The 24423-nt window shown below is 42.8% G+C and overlaps 1 protein-coding gene across 2 annotated transcripts in view; it reads right to left on the bottom strand.

The window, feature by feature from the left end:
- LOC115156695 (serine/threonine-protein kinase N2) overlaps positions 1-23961 on the bottom strand; it is a 50353-nt gene extending 26392 nt beyond the window's left edge. Inside the window, exons 1-2 of one of the 2 annotated variants that reach the window (XM_029704275.1) lie at positions 23618-23961; positions 8288-8588 (exon numbers count right to left, since the gene is read on the bottom strand). In XM_029704275.1, coding sequence (XP_029560135.1) covers positions 8288-8588; positions 23618-23638 — 322 coding nt within the window. In that variant the 5' untranslated portion in view covers positions 23639-23961. Of the gene's footprint in view, positions 1-8287; positions 8589-14529; positions 14861-23617 lie in introns of those variants that run through there. The other variant, XM_029704274.1, reaches the window with a different exon arrangement.
- Positions 23962-24423: the final 462 nt, after the last annotated feature.

The raw sequence follows: 24423 nt of genomic DNA, 5'->3' as shown, positions 1-24423 counted from the left end.
TTCATTTAATCACCCATTAAGCTGGCAGTGAATCTCTGTGGTTGCTTTAAATAGGGGAGATGAAAGAAGAGTACGTCAAGTTGCTCTAGGCAACACCAGTCATAAAGTCTGACGCTAATGAGAATGATTACGGGTCCGCAAGGTTCCTCAGACAATATGACTGAACTGTGTTCAACATCAGATAAACGGAATGTCAGCAGATGCAAATATAGATGGTGGATACTCAGCCATGTTGTGTGTGTGTGTGTGTGTGTGTGTGTGTGTGTGTGTGTGTGTGTGTGTGTGTGTGTGTGTGTGTGTGTGTGTATATATATATATATAGAATGTATTGCAGTCACCATTGCAGTCCCAACTGACATTTGATCATCTGTGTGAGTATTGCAGTCACTAAAGCAGTCCACACTGACATTTGACCATCTGTGTGTACGCGCATCTCGTGTGCATCTGAGTGTGTAGCCACACGTGTGCCTGTGAACCAGGGCTTCCCTCCAGAGGAGAGGGGTTTGGTCGAGGGTCAGGACCAGTCAATGGCCTCCTCCTCTCCACAGCCCACGCTGGGCCGGCCGACAAGTGCTGAGTCACTGAATAGCAAGCAGGGTGATGTCACTCCTGGAGCGCTGACAGGGGAACACTCCCCAAGACAAATGCCTAATCCCAGGTCAGCCACAGATAGGGGAGCCCTCGACATACACTATATATTGACCTTGCGTAGGCTTAAACACTGGTATACACTGATTTATAAGGCCATATTGGGTAAAATGCCATTTTATCTCTGTTCCTTTTTAGTCAGGTCAGTAAATAAATATAAATTACGATCCCATTCTGATTTGCTTCTAACAGTACCAAAAATTAGAACAGGTCATGGTAAAAACAGTTTTAGTTACTTAGCACTGTTGTCCTGGAATTCTCTCCTTAACATTTTAAAATGTGATGATCTAGTTTCGTTCGTGGAGTTTAAACACTGGATCTATGTATATATCATAGAAGAGTGTAATTGTTTTTAGGCCAGCTGTTTTTAGTCAAGATGTTTGTGTTTTTAACAAAATGTTTTTGTTGCACTGTATGTGTGTTTATAGTTTTGTTTAATGTTGTGTTAGTGTATGTAAGTTGTTTTGTCTGAAACATTGTTCCCTCTGCTGCTATTGGACCAGGTCTCTCTTGGAAAAGAGATGTTCTCAATCAGAAAAAAACCTGTATAAATAAAGGTAAAATAATACAAAAACATATATATTATATATTAGAGGTCGACCGATTAATCGGAATGGACGATTAATTAGGGCCGATTTCAAGTTTTCATAACAATCGGAAATCGGTATTTTTGGACGCCGATTTTAGATCTTTATTTAACTAGGCAAGTCAGTTAAGAACACATTCTTATTTTCAATGACGGCCTAGGAACGGTGGGTTAACTGCCTTGTTCAGGGGCAGAACGACAGATTTTTACCTTGTCAGCTCAGGGATTCAATCTTGCAACCTTACGGTTAACTAGTCCAACGCTCTAACCACCTGCTTTACATTGCACTCCACGAGGAGCCTGCCTGTTACGCGAATGCAGTAAGAAGCCAAGGTAAGTTGCTAGCTAGCATTAAACTTATCTTATAAAAAACAATGAATCATAATCACTAGTTAACTACACATGGTTGATGATATTACTAGTTTATCTAGCCTGTCCTGCGTTGCATATAATCGCTTAGGTACACGTTGCTCCAACCATAAACATCAATGCCTTTCTTAAAATCAATACACAAGTATATATTTTTAAACCTGCATATTTAGTTAATATTACCTGCTAACATGAATTTATTTTAACTAGGGAAAATGTGTCAATTCTCTTGCAAACAGAGTCAGGGTATATGCAGCAGTTTGGGCCGCCTGGCTCGTTGCGAACTGTGAAGACTATTTCTTCCTAACAAAGACAGCCGACTTCACCAAATGGGGGATGATTTAACAAAAGCGCATTTGCGAAAAAAGCACAATCGTTGCACGACTGTACCTAACCATAAACATCAATGCCTTTCTTAAAATCAATACACAGAAGTATATATTTTTAAACCTGCATATTTAGCTAAAAGAAATCCAGGTTAGCAGGCAATATTAACCAGGTGAAATTGTGTCATTTTGCGTTCATTGCACGCAGTCAGGGTATATGCAACAGTTTGGGAAGCCTGGCTCGTTGCGAACTAATTTGCCAGATTTTTAAGTAATTATGACATAACATTGAAGGTTGTGCAAAGTAACAGGAATAACTATTTGTTTTCGAGATGATTGTTTCCGGATTCGACCATATTAATGACCTATGGCTCGTATTTCTGTGTGTTATTATGTTATAATTAAGCCTATGATTTGATAGAGCAGTCTGACTGAGCGATGGTAGGCAGCAGCAGGCTCGTAAGCATTCATTCAAAATAGCACTTTCGTGCGTTTTGCCAGCAGCCCTTCGCAATGCATTGCGCTGTTTATGACTTCAAGCCTGTCAACTCCCAAGATTAGGCTGGTGTAACCGATGCGAAATGGCTAGCTAGTTAGCTGGGTGCGCGCTAATAGCGTTTCAAACGTCACTCGCTCTGAGACTTGGAGTAGTTGTTTCCCCTTGCTCTACATGGGTAACGCTGCTTCGAGGGTGGCTTTTGTCGATGTGTTCCTGGTTCAAGCCCAGGTAGGAGCGAGGAGAGGGACGGAAGCTATACTGTTACACTGGCAATACTAAAGTGCCTATAAGAACATCCAATAGTCAAAGGTATATGAAATACAAATCGTATAGAGAGAAATAGTCCTATAATTCCTATAATAACTACAACATCTTACCTAGGAATATTGAAGACTCATGTTAAAAGGAACCACCAGCTTTCATATGTTCTCATGTTCTGAGCAAGGAACTTAAACGTTAGCTTTTTTACATGGCACATATTGCACTTTTACTTTCTTCTCCAACACTTTGTTTTTGCATTATTTAAACCAAATTGAACATGTTTCACTATTTATTTGAGGCTAAATTGATTTTATTGATGGATTATATTAAGTTAAAATAAGTGTTCATTCAGTATTGTTGTAATTGTCATTATTACAAATAAATAAATAAATAAATAATAATATATGTTTTTTAAAACGGCCGATTAATCGGTATTGGGGGTTTTGGCCCTCCAATAATCGGTATCGAAAAATCATAAATCGGTCGACCTCACATATATATACACATACATACATACATACATACATATATACACATACATATATACACATACATATATACATACACACACATACATATATACATACACACACACACACACACTGCTCAAAAAAACACTTAAACAACACAATGTAACTCCAAGTCAATCACACTTCTGTGAAATTAAACTGTCCACTTAGGAAGCAACACTGATTGACAATAAAGTTCATATGCTGTTGTGCAAATGGAATAGACAACAGGTGGAAATTATAGGCAATTAGCAAGACACCCCCAATAAAGGAGTGGTTCTGCAGGTGGTGACCACAGACCACTTCTCAGTTCCTATGCTTCCTGGCTGATGTTTTGGTCACTTTTGAATGCTGGCGGTGCTTTCACTCTAGTGGTAGCATGAGACGGAGTCTACAACACACACAAGTGACTCAGGTAGTGCAGCTCATCCAGGATGGCACATCAATGCGAGCTGTGGCAAGGTTTGCCGTGTCTGTCAGCGTAGTGTCCAGAGCATGGAGCTGCTACCAGGAGACAGGCCAGTACATGAGGAGACGTGGAGGAGGCCGTAGGAGGGCAACAACCCAGCAGCAGGACCGCTACCGCCGCCTTTGTGCAAAGAGGAGCAGGAGGAGCACTGCCAGAGCCCTGCAAAATTACCTCCAGCAGGCCACAAATGTGCATGTGTCTGCTCAAACGGTCAGAAACAGACTCCACGAGGGTGGTATGAGGGCCCGACGTCCACAGGTGGGGGTTGTGCTTACAGCCCAACACCGTGCAGGACGTTTGGCATTTGCCAGAGAACACCAAGATTGGCAAATTCGCCACTGGCGCCCTGTGCTCTTCACAGATGAAAGCAGGTTCACACTGAGCACATGTGACAGACGTGACAGAGTCTGGAGACGCCGTGGAGAACGTTCTGCTGCCTGCAACATCCTCCAGCATGACCGGTTTGGCGGTGGGTCAGTCATGGTGTGGGGTGGCATTTCTTTGGGGGGCCGCACAGCCCTCCATGTGCTCGCCTGAGGTAGCCTGACTGCCATTAGGTACCGAGATGAGATCCTCAGACCCTTTGTGAGACCATATGCTGGTACGGTTGGCCCTGGGTTCCTCCTAATGCAAGACAATGCTAGACCTCATGTGTCTGGAGTGTGTCAGCAGTTCCTGCAAGAGGAAGGCATTGATGCTATGGACTGGCCCACCCGTTCCCCAGACCTGAATCCAATTGAGCACATCTGGGACATCATGTCTCGCTCCATCCACCAACGCCATGTTGCACCACAGACTGTCCAGGAGTTGGCGGATGCTTTAGTCCAGGTCTGGGAGGAGATCCCTCAGGAGACCATCCGCCACCTCATCAGGAGCATGCCCAGGCGTTGTAGGGAGGTGAAACAGGCACGTGGAGGCCACACACACTACTGAGCCTCATTTTGACTTGTTTTAAGGACATTACATCAAAGTTGGATCAGCCTGTAGTGTGGTTTTCCACTTTAATTTGGGTGTGACTCCAAATCCAGACCTCCATGGGTTGATAAATTGGATTTCCATTGATTATTTTTGTGTGATTTTGTTGTCAGCACATTCAACTATGTAAAGAAAAAAGTATTTAATAAAATTATTTCATTCATTCAGATCTAGGATGTGTTATTTTAGTGTTCCCTTTATTTTTTTGAGCAGTGTAAATATAAAAAGTATGTGGACACTCCTTCAAATTAGTGGATTTGGCTATTTCAGTCACACCTGTTGCTGACAGGTGTATAAAATTGAGCACACAGCCATGCAATCTCCAAAGACAAAAGTTGACAGTAGAATGGCCTTACTGAAGAGCTCAGTGACTTTCAACGTGGTACCGTCATAGGATGCCACCTTTCCAACAAATCAGTTCGTGAAATTTCTGCCCTGCTAGATCTGCCACGGTCAACTGTAAGTGCTGTTATTGTGAAGTGGAAACGTTAAGGAGCAACAATGGCTCAACCACGAAGTGGTAGGCCACACAAGCTCAAAGAATGGGACCGCCGAGTGCTGAAGCGTGTAGTGCGTAAAAATCGTCTGTCCTCGGTTACAACACTCACTATCGAGTTCCAAACTGCCTCTGGGAGCAACGTCAGCACAAGAACTGTTCATCGGGAGCTTCAACAAATGCGTTTCCATGGCCGAGCAGCCGCACACAAGCCTAAGATCACCATGCGCAATGCCAAGCGTCGGCTGGAGTGGTGTAAAGCTCGCCTCCATTGGACTCTGGAGCAGTGGAAACGCGTTCTCTGGAGTGATGAATCACACTTCACTATCTGGCAGTCTGACGGACAAATCTGGGTTTGGCGGATGGCAGGGGAGCACGACCTGCCCCAATGCATAGTGGCAAATGTAAAGTTTGGTGGAGGAGGAATAATGGTCTGGGGCTGTTTCTCATGGGAGGGGTAACGCTACAGCATACAATAACATTCTAGACGATTCTGTGCATCCAACTTTGTGGCAACAGTTTGGGGAAGGCCCTTTCCTGTTTCAGCATGACAATGCCTCCGTGCACAAAGCGAGGTCCATACAGAAATGGTTTGTCGAGATCGGTGTGGAAGAACTTGACTGGCCTGCATAGAGCCCTGACCTCAACCCCATTGAACACCTTAGGGATGAATTGGAACGCCAACTGTGAGCCAGGCCTAATCATCCAACATCAGTGCCTGACCTCAATAATGCTCTTGTGGCTGAATGGAAGCAGGTCCCCGCAGCAATGTTCCAACATTTAGTGGAAAGCCTTCCCAGAAGAGTAGAGGCTGTTATAGAAGCAAAGGGGGGACCAACTCCATATTAATGACCATGATTTTGAACGGAGATGTAACAACGAGCAGGTGTCCACATACTTTTGGTCATGTAATGTATACAGTGACATCATGCCATTTAACAACTGACCCAAGACCTGTTTAATGTTTTGTAATTCTGCTGGTTATGTTGGGAGTGAAGGGGGAGCTGATCTGACATCAGTTATCAAGAGCAGACGTTAACCAGAACTTGGCTGCTGAGGAGATGACCTGAGGTCAGTTCCTAGTTCCAAGACGCCTTATGACATTCCACTGGCCATGAGTCAGTTAACAAAAGCCCTTTCTCATCAGATAAGGGATCAATGAGTCAGGCTAAATTTGTTCCCACTTAAGACTAGTATTATATAGAGAAAAGTCCCCCCCATTTCCAATGTCTAGTAGAATATGCAATAGCAGCAGAGAAACCCATTCCTTCTCTCCCATTATCAATTTGAGAAACTATTCCCTGCCCATCCACTGCAACACAATAATGAATTTCCCCAGTTCCAGTAACACGGTAAAAAAAAATAACATTGTTGCGCACAAATTCACAACAGCAGGTTCCAACAGCCTCGAAAGTAACTAACGGAGGCAATAACACAATAAGGAATGTGGGATGTATCAGTGTCAGCTCCTAGAAGATGACTCACCACAAAAGAGTGCATTCATTGTGTGTAGGTCCTATTTGTGTATCCTGTGCATTTGTCATGCATTGTGTAGACTTGTGTTGGTGCTGTCAAATGAGTAATTATGTGCTGTATCATGTAGTGAGTGTCCTTGTACCAAGAAATACCACAGCTGAAGTAGGATGCTGCCAAAATATCATATCACTATATTTTTTGATTTGACGTTATGATGGCATTTTATGTTTTGCTAAATTTGCTTTTTTTAAGTAGTGCATGACCCTAGGGTGGCAACACATTCAGTACATTCTAAGTGTTTTCAAATGGGGCATTCTGATTGTTTTATACTTTTCAATCAAACTTCAACCCACATTTTTTTTCCCCCAGCATTTTCAATTTCTGCATTTCCTGCACTCATTTCAGATCATTTCCACACTGCCACGTAGGGCTGCACGATATGGGCCTAAAAAAAAACAGAGGCCTTATTTTTAACCAAATATTTCAATTGCAATTTGACTTGCGATTTAGATCAAAACAATTGGGTGAAACTGTAGGAATCATGGAAATATAATGATTATTATAATTCTATAGTTAGAATATAATAACAGCCACTTTGAATACAGTGTTGTGTGACATGACAACAAATGAAAAAGCCAGGGAGGTGTTATTAAGAACCAAAGTGTTGGTCACCGTTTCCTAGGGGACCCTATAACCTTTGGCTACATTCAATGTTCTCTTAGCTACTTCATGTAGCTACCTTATTCATGCTTCATCTCTTCTTCTTTGATTTAGAATATAATGTTGCATAAAAAACATGCCGATTTAGGCCTCCACCATCACTAGTATCAGGCTTTATTAACTAGCTGCGATTCTCTGAATCAGTACATATATTAGCGTGCTAGCCCACTAACAAGCGGTTAGCATTAGCGGCTACAACAATTTACCTTTTTTATTAACATTTTTTTATATTATAGGGGGTAGATCAGATTTAATGTTGCAGATAGATTGTAGTTTCCATCAATGTAATTGTCTGCATCATTTCCATCATGCTGCATGTACTGCATTGACCATGCAGACTGAACAAGCGGTCTTCTGGTCGAGCAACACTAACTGCGATCCTTGATTGATCGGCGCGGGGCTTGGTCTGTGTGGAAAGCCTCATGGAGAGAGAGCGAGAGGATATAGACAACTCAAACAGCGGAGTAAACTAGAAAAATGAACGCTACACACGGCGGAGTAGCGTGTCACATTGAACAAACCAAACACTGAAATACCTCTATACTGGTATATACTGTAGCAAAATACAGTATACCGCCCAGCCCTAAACTAAAGTGAATTTGGGTACTGTACTCCACCCAATTCACTTCTCACCATGAATCAGTGGACCATACAGTCCCTAGCAGTTTGTTAGGGTCATTAACCACAATGTGAACTGAAACAGGACTGAGGAGGGAAGAGGGGGGCATTTAGTTCAGTGCATACACCTCATATCAAAAAAATAAGTTTCACGTTCAAAATTCCCAGGTTTTTCAGAAATTTCTGTTGAAGGATTCCTGGAATCTGGAGAAAATAAGCAGGGAGGAAATCCTTTAACTAGGAATACTCTAACCGGGATCTCTGAAAAACCTGGAAAAGCTTCCAGAGTTTTGCAACCTTAATTCCTCTCCATGCCCAGTGAACAAGAAGCATACCTAGCAGTTCATCGGGGTCCTTGACCACAATGTGGGCATTGAGCTCCTGGAGCTCCTGGTGGAGCTCCTCCACCTTCTTGTTGGACTTCTTCAGCATGTTGTCCACGTAGGCCAGGCTCTTCTTGTCTGTGGTGACCTTGCGCAGGTTCTCCGCGCCCTCCTTGATTTTCAGCTCCTTGCGAATCTCGCGGCGAATCTGCTCCTTGATCTCGTCCAGCTTCTGCTGCACCATGGTGTCCGACAGGTCCAGATTGTGGCCCAGGCCCAGCCGCTCAGACACCAGCTGGCCCCTGGCATCACCCTGGGGGACAACAGAGAAGAGAGGTGGGGATTAGAATGGATGCTCTGGAAGGAGAATAGTAGTATAGATAGAGTCAAGACCGAAGCCCTAGACTGAGACAACATTTATGTAGTCTCGACGGTTCTCAAGAGATCAAGACTACATTTCTGGTTAGTACCACCTGAAGCTGAACTTCATCTTGAAGTAGTGGTTAGGTTGTAAGCCCCCTAACCACTGATAAGTGGTCAGATATTTTTTCATCCCACCTTGGCCTTTCAGTAGGATAATCTGACCCTAGATCTGGGGTTAGGAGCAATCTCACTCCCACTAAACCTCTAACAGTTTTTTTGGTCAGCTGAGTCAATGGCTAGGATTTATTATATTTTAACAAGAACCAAAAGATGGAACACAGGTCATTGGGCCACCTTTGCCACTTAATCACACGTGGTGATATGAAAGGACTGGATAGGATGATTACATTGCAATATTGTTATAGCTCTGTGACCTCTGACAGGCTAGGTGAAATGTTCACCATTGCTGGCCAGGAGTTTTTCCTTTACCACATGATCCGACTAGGGAAATTAGGCTATTGTGAGCCCAAATTAAAGGCTGTGGAACAACTTCTGGCCCCATACCTATCCAATCATTTCAGATCTACACAAGTGACTAGGGGTTAGTAGCTTGGAGTTGTTTTGGAATTGGGCATTAGTACGGGCCTTGACCTGCATCATTATGGCCAGTCTTAACTGGGGAAGGTTTAGAGAGTCTTCTTGAATGGAATTACAATGAAAGGTCAACCTACAGTGCATTCGGAAAGTATTCAGATCCCTTCACTTTTTCCACTTTGTTACATTACAGCCTTCTTCTAAAATGGATTAAATAGATTTCTTCCCCCATCAATCTACACAAAATACCCCATAACGACAAAGCAAAAACAGGTTTTTCAAAATTTGGTGAAAATTTATAACATCAAAAAACATAGCACATTTACATGAGTATTCAGACCCTTTACTCAATACTTTATTGAAGCACCTTTGGCAGCGATTACAGCCTCGAGTATTCTTGGATATGACGTTACAAGCTTGGCACACCGTTATTTGGGGAGTTTCTCCCATTCTTTTCTGTAGATCCTCTCAAGCACTGTCAAGTTGGATGGGGAGCATCACTGCACAGTTATTTCAGGTCTCCAGAGATGTTCGATCAGGTTCAAGTCTGGGCTCTGGCTGGGCCACTCAAAGACATTCAGAGACTTGTCCCGAAGCCACTTCTGCATTGTCTTGGCTTTATGCTTAGGGCAAATGTCCTGAGCAGGTTTTCATCAAGGATCTCTCTGTACTTTGCTCCGTTCACCTTTCCCTCGAGCCTGACTAGTCTCCCAGTTCCTGCTGCTGAAAAACATCCCCACAGAATGGTGCTGCCACTACCATGCTTCACCATAGGGATGGTGCCAGGTTTACTCCAGACTTGACACTTGGCATTCAGGCCAAAGAGCTTTCTCATGGTCAGAGTCATTTAGGTGCCTTTTGGCAAACCCCAAGCGACTGTCATGTGCCTTTCACTGAGGAGTGGCTTCCGTCTGGCCACTCTACCATAAAGGCCTGATTGGTAGAGTGCTGCAGAGATGGTTGTCCTTCTGGAAGGATCTCCCATCTCCAGAGGAACTCTGGAGCTCTGTCAGAGTGACCATCGTGTTCTTGGTCATCTCCCTGACCAAGGCCCTTCTCCCCTGATTGCTCAGTTTGGCCGGGCAGCCAGCTCTAGGAATAGTCTTGGTGGTTCCAAGCTTCTTCCATTTAAGAATGATGGAGGCAACTGTGTTCTTGGGGACCTTCAATGTTGCAGAAATGTTTTAGTACCCTTCCCCAGATCTGTGCCTCGATATAATCCTCTCAGAGCAATACAGACAATTTCTTCGACCTCATGACTTGGTTTTTGCTCTGATATGCACTGTCAACTGTGGGACCTTATATAGACAGATTGATGAGGAAAATGTTTTATTTAATCCATTTTAGAATAAGGCTGTAACGTAACAAAATGTGGAAAAAGTCAGGGGGTCTGAATACTTTCCGAATGCACTGTATATGGAGTCAGGAGGTCCCTCCAGCAACATAGACCCACCTACTTGGGAGCCAGGTCCACCCACTGGGGAGCTATGCCCAGCCAATCAGAATGAGTTTTAACCCACAAAAGGACTTTATTACAGACATAAATACTCCTTAGTACTTTTTATTGTCCCCAGCAAAAGGTGCACCTGTGTAATGATCATGCTGTTTAATCAGCTTCTTGATAACCCACACCTGTCAGGTGGATGGATTACCTTGGCAAAGGAGAAATGCTCAGTAACCGGGATGTACACAAATTTGTGCTCAAAATTTGAGAGAAACACACTTTTTCTGCGTATGGTATATTTCTGGGATCTTTTATTTCAGCTCATGAAAAATAGGACCAACACTTTACATGTTTTGTTTATATGTTTGTTCAGTATATTTTAGACCTATATGAATCATACCTTTTGAAGCACATCTCATGAGTAGCAGACCCTTTTCCTTTCTTCCTGTTCCAATCAAATTAGCCTAAACCTACTGTCAAGTTGCCAGGTTGTTAGCTAGCTAGGTAACATGACTGAACAACGTTGTTTTGTTATCAAACCAATAATTAGTGACCCAGGATGACTTTAAAAAAATGGCCTGCGACTTGGTTTGTGAAATTATATAAAATGCGCAATAAAGAAAAAAAAGGCATCTCAGGTAATATGGGTCATATTTTAGTTTTTAGAGACAAGACGTTTTCTTTGCTGTAAAGGTGCAAGCATGCCTGTTGCGAAGCGGTGCTCCATTTCTCTCTCTGACACTCAGAGACTGCATGACAGTGAACTTGCAAAGTGTACTCAGACTGGTCTGTGCTCTTGGTTATAACAGGCGATGAAATTATATAATGTATCAACATTGCTGGCTTTGTGTGCTGCTCCAATGTAACAAATGTACAAATCTACTGAAAACTCATCAGGGTCTTGGTCTGCATCCCCGCTCGCCATCAAGGCTGAATTATATATTTTTTTAACTGACGGGAGGAATAGACGCACGTGAAGAGCGGACGGAGAGAAGCAGGTAGCGTCAGTATAGAGACAAAGTAGAGTTGCAATTGAACGGCTCAGACACGAGAGGTATGTGGCAGGGTCTACAGTCAATCATGGACTACAAAAGGAAAACCAGCCCCGTCACGGACCACGATGTCTTGCTCCCAGACAAACTAAACAACTTCTTTGCTCGCTTTGAGGACAACACAGTGCCACTGACACGGCCCGCTACCAAAACCTGCAGGCTCTCCTTCACTGCAGCCAACGTGAGTAAAACATTTAAACGTGTTAACCCTCGCAAGGCTGCCGGCCCAGACGGCATCTCCAGCCGCGTCCTCAGAGCATGCGCAGACCAGCTGGCTGGTGTGTTTACGGAACATATTCAATCAATCCTTATCCCAGTCTGCTGTTCCCACATGCTTCAAGAAGGCCACCATTGTTCCTGTTCCCAAGAAAGCGAATGTAACTGAGCTAAATGACTATCGCCCCGTAGCACTCACTTCCGTCATCATGAAGTGCTTTGAGAGACTAATCAAGGACCATATCACCTCTACCCTACCTGACACCCACTCCAATTTGCTTACCGCCCTAATAGGTCCACAGATGACGCAATCACACTGCACACTCCCCTAACCCATCTGGACAAGAGGAATACCTATGTAAGAATGCTGTTCATTGACTACAGCTCAGCATTTAACACCATAGTACCCTCCAAACTCGTCATTAAGTTCGAGACCCTGGGTCTCGACCCCGCCCTGTGCAACTGGGTCCTGGACTTCCTGATGGGCCGCCCCCAGGTGGTGAGGGTAGGTAACAACATCTCCACCCCGCTGATCCTCAACACTGGGTCCCCACAAGGGTGAGTTCTCAGCCCGCTGCTGTACTCCCTGTTCACCCATGACTGCGTGGCCTTGCACGCCTCCAACTCAATCATGAAGTTTGCAGATGACACTACAGTGGTAGGCTTGATTACCAACAATGACGAGATGGCCTACTACAGGGAGGAGGTGAGGGCCCTCGGAGTGTGGTGTCAGGAAAATAACCTCACACTCAATGTCAACAAAACAAAGAAGATGTTTGTGGACTTCAAGAAACCGCAGAGGGAGCAGCCCCCTATCCACATTGACGGGACAGTAGTGGAGAAGGTGGAAAGTTAAGTTCCTCGGCGTACACATCACAGACAAACTGAAATGGTCTACCCACACAGACAGCGTGGTGAAAAAGGCGCAGCAGCGCCTCTTCAACCTCAGGAGGCTGAAGAAATTTGGCTGGTCACCAAAAACACTCAAACTTTTACAGATGCACAATCGAGAGCATCCTGTCGGACTGTATCACCACCTGGTACGGCAACTGCTCCGCCCACAACCGTAACGCTCTCCGGAGGGTAGTGAGGTCTGCAGAACGCATCACCGGGGGCAAACTACCTGCCCTTCAGGACACCTACACCACCTGATGTCACAGGAAGGCCAAAAAGATCATCAAGGACAACAACCACCCGAGCCACTGCCTGTTCCCCCCGCTATCATCCAGAAGGCGAGGTCAGTACAGGTGCATCAAAGCAGGGGCCGAGAGACTGAAAAACAGCTTCTATCTCAAGGCCATCAGACTGTTAAACAGCCATCACTAACATAGAGAGGCTGCTGCCAACATACCGACTCATCTCTAGCCACTTTAATAATGACAAATTGATGTAATAAATGTATCACTAGCCACTTTAAACAATGCCACTTTATATAATGTTTACATGCCCTACATTACTCATCTCATATGTATATACTGTACTCTATACCATCTACTGCATCTTGCCTATGCCGTCCAGCCATCGCTCATTCATATATTTTTATGAACATATTCTTATTCATTCCTTTACACTTGTGTGTATAAGGTAGTTGTTGTGAAATTGTTAGGTTAGATTACTTGTTAGATATTACTGCATGGTCGGAACTAGAAGCACAAGCATTTAGCTACACTCGCATTAACATCTGCTAACCATGTGTATGTGACAAATACAAATATATTTGATTTGATTTAGGTAAGGGCATGTAGGGGATGCAGCTGGCTGATTACAGCTGCCACACGTGATATGTGCATGAAAGTGAAGTGGATATTATTATCTACAAACAAAACTGAATTTATAAACATTTTATAATAGAATCCAGCAGGTTCTTTATATCGGTAGGTCTGAAAAAGTCAGTAGTATCATATGAAACGGTACTACGGTATTCTAAAATGTTGGTATCATAAGTATCATGACGTTTTGGTACCATGATATTACCGTGGTACCGGTATACCGTGCAACACTAGCAAAATGTAATTAAAATTACGGAATTAAGTTGGCTAAATCAGAAAGACCAACCAATAGGTAGGCTGTTGTTTCATATGAATGGAGCTGTTGTAGACACTGGAAGGGGAGCGCAGGAAAATAGCCTCAATTAGCAATGCTACTTTAGCTAGGTAGTCGCAACAAAATGGAATTTAACATTGCAGTTCGGAATGACACAATTTCATATATACAACAGCTAAAGACTTGTATCACTATACTGAGAGCTTTACCGTTTCCAAACTGATGTATTAGGGTGTTTTTGGAGCCTTTGCTAAAAAAAAAAAATTGGGGGGGCCCCCATACTACAGAACAAGGATGAGGAAGTTGTTTGCTGTACGTTTCTCTAAAATGTGAAATCACAAAAAAGGTGTCTGGAACCTTCTATAACATGCCATTTACATTAAAAAGGAAAGATTTGGTTATACAAAAATAAAACTTCTTTAAAAAAACAAATATATTTCAACTATCCGGATATCCCCAAAAATATATTATTCGAATACTGAAATCATTTCAAATGCTCATCCCTATAGTTTACTATTCCTACACAAATCTATGTTCCTTACCATAACATCATCGATTTCCATCAACCTTGTCTCCATCACATCTGCAACAGAAGCCCGTCCATGCATGTTTTGAAGTTCTGCTTTGTTCTTCCTCTCATGACAATATCATAAGTAAAGTTCTCTTCTTTTCTAAAACAGTTATCCTCTACAACAGCAACATGTCTGGGTGACTCAAAAGCAAAAGTCAGTTGGACACATACTCTCTATGTCCAACCCTTCCCACTCTCACAGACAGACAGACAGACAGAAAGACAGACACACACACAAACCGTCTGAGGGACAACAAAATCCTGCTTAGCCTCGCGCTCTGTGAGGTCACAGGAGACGAGAATGGGACCTAATCTCACTCCGGGGAGAGAGCTGAGTCTTAAAATAAACATTGGTATAAAAAAAAATGCCAGCGGTCCAATGGCCTCCCCCATGGAGCGACGTGTGAGGGAGTGGGAGGTGGCTTGCAGTTGTGTACAGCTACATGTAAATGGCTTCTTGTAAGGTTAAGATTGGGAGCCTGGGAAAGAGTTCGTAACGTCATTTTTTGCCAAGGTCGCTTCCCAACGCCGTCTACAGCTTTTAGTACTGATAATTGTTCAGTGTATGGCTAATGAAAGAATCTAGTCCACTACTTTGGTAGTGCAAGCAAGCACCGCGTTTCAACCAACAGCCAATGGAATAACGTTGAGCTATTGTATTTGTGTCAAAGTAGCCAACATTTATTTTGCCTAATTGATATGCACTGATTGACCCAGTTAGAGTTAAAAAAAAAACTGGCTTAGTGTGTGTTTGGCATTAGAGTGCACGGTAGTTCCCTGTTTTGGCTGGCTAGTGGCCAAAACTTCTCCATCTTTAACTCCACCCTTTCCTCCCATAAAGGTGCTTTACAGAGGAAATATGCAATGCTGAGGCCTATAGTACATTCCAGTCCAGAGGGAGACAGGCTCCGCCTCCTTGTATGACTCATAGGTAAACAACTCAACTCCTGGAAGAGGTAAAAAGACAGCTCAACCCAATTGGTTTTGCCGTAACTCTGTTTGACTAGGCTACCACTGAACACAATACAAAGACGCAGACCAGCCTTATTCTTCCCTCTAAGCAACAAAATAGCTAAGAAAATCGAACTGACCGAGGAGAACACTGAAATTTGACAGGCTTGCATAGGAGTTTTAATCATCGAAAATGATAAAAGCTTGTGTCCTTACTCATTAATATGTTAGAATAGCCTATTTCTCACGCACCTAAAATAATGTCACCTTAAAACATGCAGCGAAACCAAAGCTAACATAAAAAGTATGAATTTCCACTATTAGCAGGCTAAATAGTCTTCAACTCAAATGTCAACAAAAGCTCAATTAAATTTGAGGGACAATGGAAAAGCTGGTAAGGCAGACATTAACTTATGCCAAAAGCCTGACTTTAGAAACCAAGACTATTGGGATTATGGTAGAGCGCGATGGTAACTGTTTTTAGTTATTTATTTTTTAAATCCTGACTAACCTTGAACACCATTCAACCTTTACACAATGTATTACCCTAAACCGGCTTCAACACATTTGGTTTGATAGCTGCATTTAAAACAGAAATGTCACATAGGCTACATCAGGTCAACAACCTCACTTCCAGGCCAGGCTAAAGCATTTAAAAGACTACAGTGCTTGGAAATGATGGTCCATCACAAATACATAGATGACAGGTGTAATTTACAACCCTGGTCAGTTTAGAGAGATTCTCTGATACTTTTGTATATTACCTTTTAGCCAGTAGTTCTGAAAGTAGCCAAAAGTGGTCCCCGATAAATGTATATGTCATCACATGTACAGTACCAGTCAAAAGTTAGGATACACCTAGTCATTCAAGGGTTTCTCTTCATTTTGACTATTTTCTACATTGAAGAATAATAGTGAAGAAATCAAAACTATGAAATAACAACCGGGAAAAAAAGTGTTAAACAAACCCAAATATATTTTTGATTCTCCAAAGAAGTCACCCTTTGCCTTGACAGCTTTGCACACTCTTGGCATTCTCTCAACCAGCTTCACCTGGAATGCTTTTCCAACAGTCTTGAAGGAATTCCCACATATGCTGAGCACTTGTTGGCTGCTTTTCCTTCACTCTGCGGCCCAACTCATCCCAAACCATCTCAATTGGGTTGAGGTTGGGTGATTGCGGAGGCCAGGTCATCTGATGCAGCACTCCATCACTCTCCTTCTTGGTCAAATAGTCCTTACACAGCCTGGAAGTGTGTTGAGTCATTGCCCTGTCGATCCCATCTGGTTTTCACTTAGTGGAACTGTGTATCACTGCAGAATACTGTGGTAGCCATGCTGGTTAAGTGTGCCTTGAATTCTAAATAAATCACTGCCAGTGTCACCAGCAAAGCACCCCCACACCATCACACCTCCTCCACCATGCTTCACGGTGGGAACCACACATGCGGAGATCATCCGTTCACCTACTCTGCGTCTCACAAAGGCACGGCGGTTGGAACCAAAAATCAAAAAAATGGACTCATCAGACCAAAGGACAGATTTTCACCGGTCTGATGTCCATTGCCCAAGCAAGTCTCTCCTTCTTATTGGTGTCCTTTAGTAGTGGTTTCTTTGTAGAAATTTGACCATGAAGGCCTGATTCACACAGTCTGCTCTGAATAGTTGATGTTGAGATGTGTCTGTTACTTGAAGCATTTATTTGGGCTGCAATCTGAGGCTGGTAACTCTAACAAACTTATCATCTGCAGCAGAAGTAACTCTGGGTCTTCCTTTCCTGTGGCGGTCCTGAGAGCCAGTTTCATCATAGCGCTTGATGGTTTTTGCTACTGCATTGACTGACCTTCATGTCTTAAAGTAATGATTGACTGTTAATTGAAATCAAATTGTATTTGTCACATACGCCGAATACAACATGTGTAGACCTTACAGTGAAATGCTTACTTACAAGCCCTTAACCAACAAAGCAGTTAAGAAGGAAAAAAAACGTAACAAATAATTAAAGAGCAGCAGTAAAATAACAATAGCGAGGATATACAGTTGAAGTCGGAAGGTTACATACACCTTAGCCAAGTACATTTAAACTCAGTTTTTCACAATTCCTGACATTTAATCCTAGTAAAAATTCCCTGTCTTAGGTCAGTTAAGATCACCACTTTATTTTAAGAATGTGAAATGTCAGAATAATAGTAGAGAGAATGATTTATTTCAGCTTTTATTTCTTTCATCACATTCCCAGTGGGTCAGAAATGTACAGACACTCAATGAGTATTTGGTAGCATTGCCTTTAAATTGTTTCACTTGGGTCCAACGTTTTGGGTAGCCTTCCACAAGCTTCACACAATAAATTGGGTGAATTCCTCCTGACAGGGCTTGTGTAACTGAGTCAGGTTTGTAGGCGTCATTGCTCGCACACATTTTCTATAGGATTGAGGTCAGGGCGTTGTGATGCCACTCCAATACCTTGACTTTGTTGTCCTTAAGCCATTTTGCCACAACTTTGAAAGTATGCTTGGGGTTATTGTCCATTTGGAAGACCCATTAGCGACCAAGCTTTAACTTCCTGACTGATGTCTTGAGATGTTGCTTCAATATATCCACATAATTTCCCCTCCTCATGATGCCATCTATTTTGTGAAGTGCACCAGTCCCTCTTGCACCAAAGCACCCCCACAACATGATGCTGCCACCCCTGTGCTTCACAGTTGGGATGGTGTTCTTCGGCTTGCAAGCCTCCCCCTTTTTCCTCCAAACATAATGGTCATTATGGCCAAACAATTCTATTTTATTTTTTTTCATCAGACGAGAGGACATTTCTCCAAAAAGTACGATCTTTGTCCCCATGTGCAGTTGCAAACCGTAGTCTGGCTTTTTTATGGCGGTTTTGGAGCAGTAGCTTCTTCCTTGCTGAGCAGCCTTTCAGGTTATGTCAATATAGGACTTGTTTTACTGTGGATATAGATACTTTTGTACCTGTTTCCTCCAGCATCTTCACAAGGTCCTTTGCTGTTGTTCTGGGATTGATTTGCACATTTCGCACCAAAGTACGTCCCTTTCTAGGAGACAGAACGCGTCTCCTTCCTGAGCGGTATGACAGCTGCCTGGTCCCATGGTGTTTATACTTGAGTACTAATGTTTGTACAGATGAATGTGGTACCTTCAGGCGTTTGGAAATTGCTCCCAAGGATGAACTAGACTTGTGGAGGTCTACCATTTTTTTTCTGAGGTCTTGGCTGATTTCTTTTGATTATCCCATGATGTCAAGCAAAGAGGCACTGAGTTTGAAGGTAGGCCTTGAAATACATCCACAGGTACACTTCCAATTGACTCAAATGATGTCAATTAGCCTATCAGAAGCGTCTAAAGCCATGACATAATTTTCTGGAAATTTCCAAGCTGTTTAAAGGCACAGTCAACTTAGTGTATGTAAACTTCTGACCCACTGGAATTGTGATACAGTGAATTATAAGTGAAATAATCTGTCAGTAAACAATTGTTGGAAAAATTACTTGTGTCATGCACAAAGTAGATGTCCTAACCAACTGTATACATGGGTACCAGTACAGAGTCAATATGCAGGGGTTACTGGTTAGACGAGATAATTGGAGGTAATATGTACATGTAGGTAGAGTTATTAAAATGACTATGCATAAATAATAAGAGTAGCAGCAGCGTAAAAGAGGGGGGTGCAAATAGTCTGGGAAGCCATTTGATTAGATGTTCAGGAGTTTAGGCTTGGGGTAGAACCTGTTAAGAAGCCTGGATGGCAGGAAGCTTGGCCCCAGTGATGTACTCTGCCGTACGCACTACCCTCTGTTGTGCCTTGCGGTCGGAGGCCTTGCAGTTGCCATACCAGGCAGTGATTCAACCAGTCAGGATGCTCTTGATGGTGCGGCTGTAGAACCTTTTGAGCATCTGAGGACCAATGCCAAATCTTTTCAGTCTCCTGAGAGGGAAATGGGTGTTGTCGTGCTCTCTTCACGACTATCTTGTTGTGCTTGGACCATGTTAGTTTGTTGGTGATGTGGACACCAAGGAACTTCAACGTCTCAACCTGCTCCACTGCAGCCCCGTTGATGAGAATGGGGGCGTGCTCGGTCCTCTTGTCCTGTAGTCCACAATCATCTCCTTTGTCTTGAACATGGTGAGGGAAGAGGATGTTGTCCTGGCACCACACGGCCCAGTCTCTGACCTACCACTGTTGTGTCATCGGCAAACTTAATGATGGTGTTGGAGTCGTGCCTGGCCGTGCAGTCATGAGTGAACAGGGAGTACAGGACGGGACTGAGCACGCACCCCTGAGGGGCCCCGTGTTGAGGATCAGCGTGGGAGATGTGCTGTTACCTACCCTTACCACCTGGGGGCAGCCCGTCAGAAAGTCCAGGATCCAGTTGCAGAGGGAGGTGTTTAGTCCCAGGGTCCTTAGCTTAGTGATGAGCTTTGAGGGCACTATGAAGCTGGTTGAGAAAATGCCAAGCTGTCATCAAGGCAAAGGGTGGTTACTTTGAATGAGTAGGTGTGTCCAAACTTTGGACTGGTACTGTATGTGCAGATATGCACACCACGTCATTGCTTTCTCTCTGCTGTGTGTGCTGTGTCTTTCTAGTTGTCACTCAAATGGTGAGGGGCAGAAGTTCATTGGCTGAAACTCTAAGTGCTAGGGGGCTGGCCCAAGTGGGGGAACATTTTGGGAAAATGGCACCGCACAGCTTCTAGAAAACAGCCGCTTTCCAACTAGGGAATTCATGGCTAATTGAGGTAAGACAGCAATTCTGCTTATTGACAATACACATATGAACTACACACTGACACATTAAGCCCAAAGCGGGAGGTTTACAAAATACGTACTTGTCATCAAGGTTTCGGTACATGTCTAACTGGATGTGTTGCTCTTACGTCACAAGCCAAACTGTGCAGTGAGACCTGGGAATAGTGCATGGTTCGCCTGTCTTTCTTGGCAGGATTACGACAAGACACAAACTACTGATGAGCAAGAGGTTGTGGCCATAGTTTATTGGCAATAACACAACTTCGTCACTCCTACACTAGTTACAGTGCATTCGGAAAGTATTCAGACCCCTTGACTTTTTCCACTTTTCGATACGTTACAGCCATATTCTAAAATTGATGAAATTGGGGGTGGGGGTTCCCCCTCATCAATATACATACAATAACCCATATTGACAAAGCAAAAATAGTTGTAGAAATTTTTGCAAATGTATAAAAAACATTTTTTTTAAATGAAATATCACATTTACATAAGTATTCAGACCCTTTACTCAGTACTTTGTTGAAGAACCTTTGGCAGTGATCCAAGAAGATTCGAGGCTATGACGCTACAAGCTTGGCACACCTGTATTTGGGGAATTTCTCCCATAGATCCTCAAGCTCTGTCAGGTTGGATTGGGAGCATTGCTGCACAGCTATTTTCAGGTCTCTTCGGTCGGGTTCAAGTCCGGGCTCTGGCTGGGCCACTCAAGGACTTGTCCCGAAGCCACTCCTGTTTTGTCTTGGCTGTGTGCTTAGGGTTATTGTACTGTTGGAAGGTGAACCGTCGCCTCAGTCTGAGGTCCTGAGCGCTCTGGAGCAGGTTTTCATCAAGGATCTCTCTGTACATTGTTCCGTTCATCTTCGCCTTGATCCTGACTAGTCTCCCAGTACCTGCCGCCGAAAAACATCCCCACAGCACGATGCTGCCACCATGCTTCAACGTAGGGATGGCGCCAGGTTTCCTCCAAACGTGACACTTGGCATTCAGGCCAGAGTTCAATCTTGGTTTCATCAGACCAGAGAATATTGTTTCTCATGGTCTGAGAGTCCTTTAGGTGCCTTTTGGTAGAGTGTTAATGAGCCATTTGTACATTTTTCTCTCAGCTTTTGTTATTTTCTCTAGATTGGCGAGAGACCATTTCATTCAGGTGCTTTTGTCAATGTCATATGTTTGCTATCATTGGACCACTATTGAACCCAAAATGCCCCCAAATCCATTGTTTTGCTGCTGTAAACTCATTAACTCGTTGCATTTCTCTAAACAAAGGGTGACGTTGACCATTTTTTATTCATGACAGATTTTTTTTATTATCCCAGATTATTTTAATTTCTTTATATTCCCCTTAGGATCATAAATTGCAATCCATTTTCATTTATTTTTCTATGGTTATTATGTAAGACTAACTTTACCTAACCCAATGCGTGCACTGCTAACTGCTGGTGCTGCTAATGCCAGTTCCTGTTCTTCTATTGATGGCCTACTAACACAGACACTGATCAGATCACACTCTACCATAAAGGCCTGGTTCCTGGAATGCTGCAGAGAAGGGAGAACCTTTAGAAGGACAACCATCTCCACAGAGGAACTCTGGAGCTCAGTCAGAGTGACAATCGGGTTCCTGGTCACCTGCCTGACTAAGGCCCTTCTCCGCCGATTGCTCAGTTTGGCTGGGCAACCAGCTCTAGGAAGAGTCTTGGTGGTTCCAAACTTCTTCCATTTAAGAATGATGGAGGCCACTTAGTTCTTGGGAACCTTCAATGCTGCAAAACATTTTGGGGTACCCTTCCCCAGATCTGTGCCTTGACACAATCCTGTCTCAGAGCTCTATGGACAATTCCTTTGACCTCATGGACTGAATTTTGCTCTGACATGCACTGTCAACTGTGGGACCCTATATAGACAGGTGTGCCTTCCAAATCATGTCCAATCAATTTACATTTACCACAGGTGGACTCCAATCAAGTTGTAGAAACATTTCAAGGATGATCAATGGAAACGGAAAGCACCTGGGCTCAATTGAGAGTATTATAGCAAAGCATCTGAATATTTATGTAAATAAGATATATATTTATGTAAATAAGATATATATATATATATATGTAAAATAAATTGCTTTGTCATTATGGGGTATTTTGTGAAGATTGATTATTATTTATTTTTCGTTATAACAAAATGTGGAAAAAGTCAAGGGGTCTGAATAGTTTCCAAATAGACTATTTTGTTTAGTGGCCGATAGCAGCATAATTAACTTGACAAATACAAGAGCCTTCCACTCACTGTCCAAACAATCTCAGCCGTCACCCATTTAAGAATATGAGTCTTGTGAAATCATGTCTGCAAAGACTAGTCTGCATTCATGGGTGCAAATAAGGTTCCAAACAGTGTTCCAGCTTCAATCTAATTATAGAAACTGCAAACAAAGGCAACATTTTCACAGGTTAATGTCTTCAAATGTAAATGTTTAGGAGAGAGTTTAGTTATGTTTGGAACCATACAAAGTTACTAAATTGCATGGTCAGAAAACATCATTATGCTTCAAGGCTACATTGTTGTTTGATGGACATGTATTCTTTTTTTTCCGATACAAATTGGCAGATTTGACAGGTGACGTCATCCCAGTGACAGCAGTGGTGACCACAACCTTTCTTCTGACTAATTTGTTACAGTTCAGAGGCGAAAAACAGATTGAAACTTTCTCATTTATTTTCAGTCAGCCACTTGAGGTTTCTAAATGTTGCATTGTATGATTAGCTACAAATTCAAGCATGTTTACGGGAATGAATGCTTAGCTAACATCATTATTTTCAACTACGTTAAATCTAGGCTCCAACCAAGTAAACCATGTTTTTTTTAATAGACACCTTTGGGCTTTACCACGCGCCCACTTGACTCAAGTGTGTCCCTGTTTACAAAGGAGTTTAAAATGGAACATTACTTTTACCGTCTCGGTTTAAAATGGGATATGAAATGGAAAATGTTCTTCCAATTCGTTCTGAACAATTTTGTTTACCAAAATGTAAAAAAAAAAACATTTTACTATCATAATATATTTTACATTTAAATCATCTATAGCAGATGAATTCAGTAGTTCAGATGTTGCGTGCTCAAGTGCACAATAATGCAAAACTGGATTTTTTTCCCCCTTCTAATTGTTTTCCAGGCCTCAATCCATGATTCCCAGTCCTTCGGGAAAGGGTGGATAAATCCCTCAGAAATTGATAAAACTCAAGATTTGAACCTACTGCGAATGTTCGATAAAATAAAGTTAGTCTACTACATTGGAAAACGCGCATTACAACTTTACGCGTTTATTGTAACAGTTGTCAACTTTTCCTACCTGCACGGAATCGGCGGCCATCTTGGCTTTCGACTTTTGAATCAAACTCTACGGAGAGAGGGGAGGTGGAACTCCAAAAACAGCCTTGTTTTGAGTTTCCCTCTCGTGCGACAAAAATAACTTATTCGGTGACCAAACCATCGGTCATCTTGGAAATACTTGACTTTCCATGCCTTTCTTTGAATCCTTGTGTCTTTTTTCGCTTAGGCCAAGGCACGAAAAGTTGTTCTATAGTCCACATAAGTGAAGTAGCACCATAAATCTGTCCCAGTGCTTTGGGAGAGAGCAGCGGTGGTTTGTGTGGAAATACATCAGCGTCCGCCCATAGGAGCTATGCACTCACTCAACCCATAGCCCACTCTCGCGGCCAGATTATAGTCACACTCTCTCACGTGATCATACATTTCACACACACACACGAACCCCGCAATCCCCTGTAAAAAATCTTTACGGAATAATTTGACAATTCTAGGACTAGATTAAAACGATGAAGATTATGAGCAGAAGGTTATACTATGATATAGTAGCTGAAAATAGTGCAGGAAACGTCAATGACATCATCTTCATAATTTATTATAGGATACCAAATATAAAAAGCGGCAGTAGTATAGTGATAGCCTACAGGGGTTCCCAAACTTTTTCACTCAGGGCCCCCCTATTTCCATGGGCACAAGCACTGTTCATGATACAAGCTATTCACACCCCTAATTTTGCAGGTTTAAAGTTTATTTCCTGCAATTCTACACATTTTGTCATGGGGCCCAAATAAAATATAGCAGTTTTAAATCAAATTTTCTTGCAATTCT

Source organism: Salmo trutta, chromosome 21 (genome assembly GCF_901001165.1).
Source record: "Salmo trutta chromosome 21, fSalTru1.1, whole genome shotgun sequence".
Classification (NCBI taxonomy): domain Eukaryota; kingdom Metazoa; phylum Chordata; class Actinopteri; order Salmoniformes; family Salmonidae; genus Salmo; species Salmo trutta.
The sequence above is the reverse complement of the archived record's forward strand: the minus strand, read 5'-3'. Positions and strand labels throughout refer to the sequence as shown.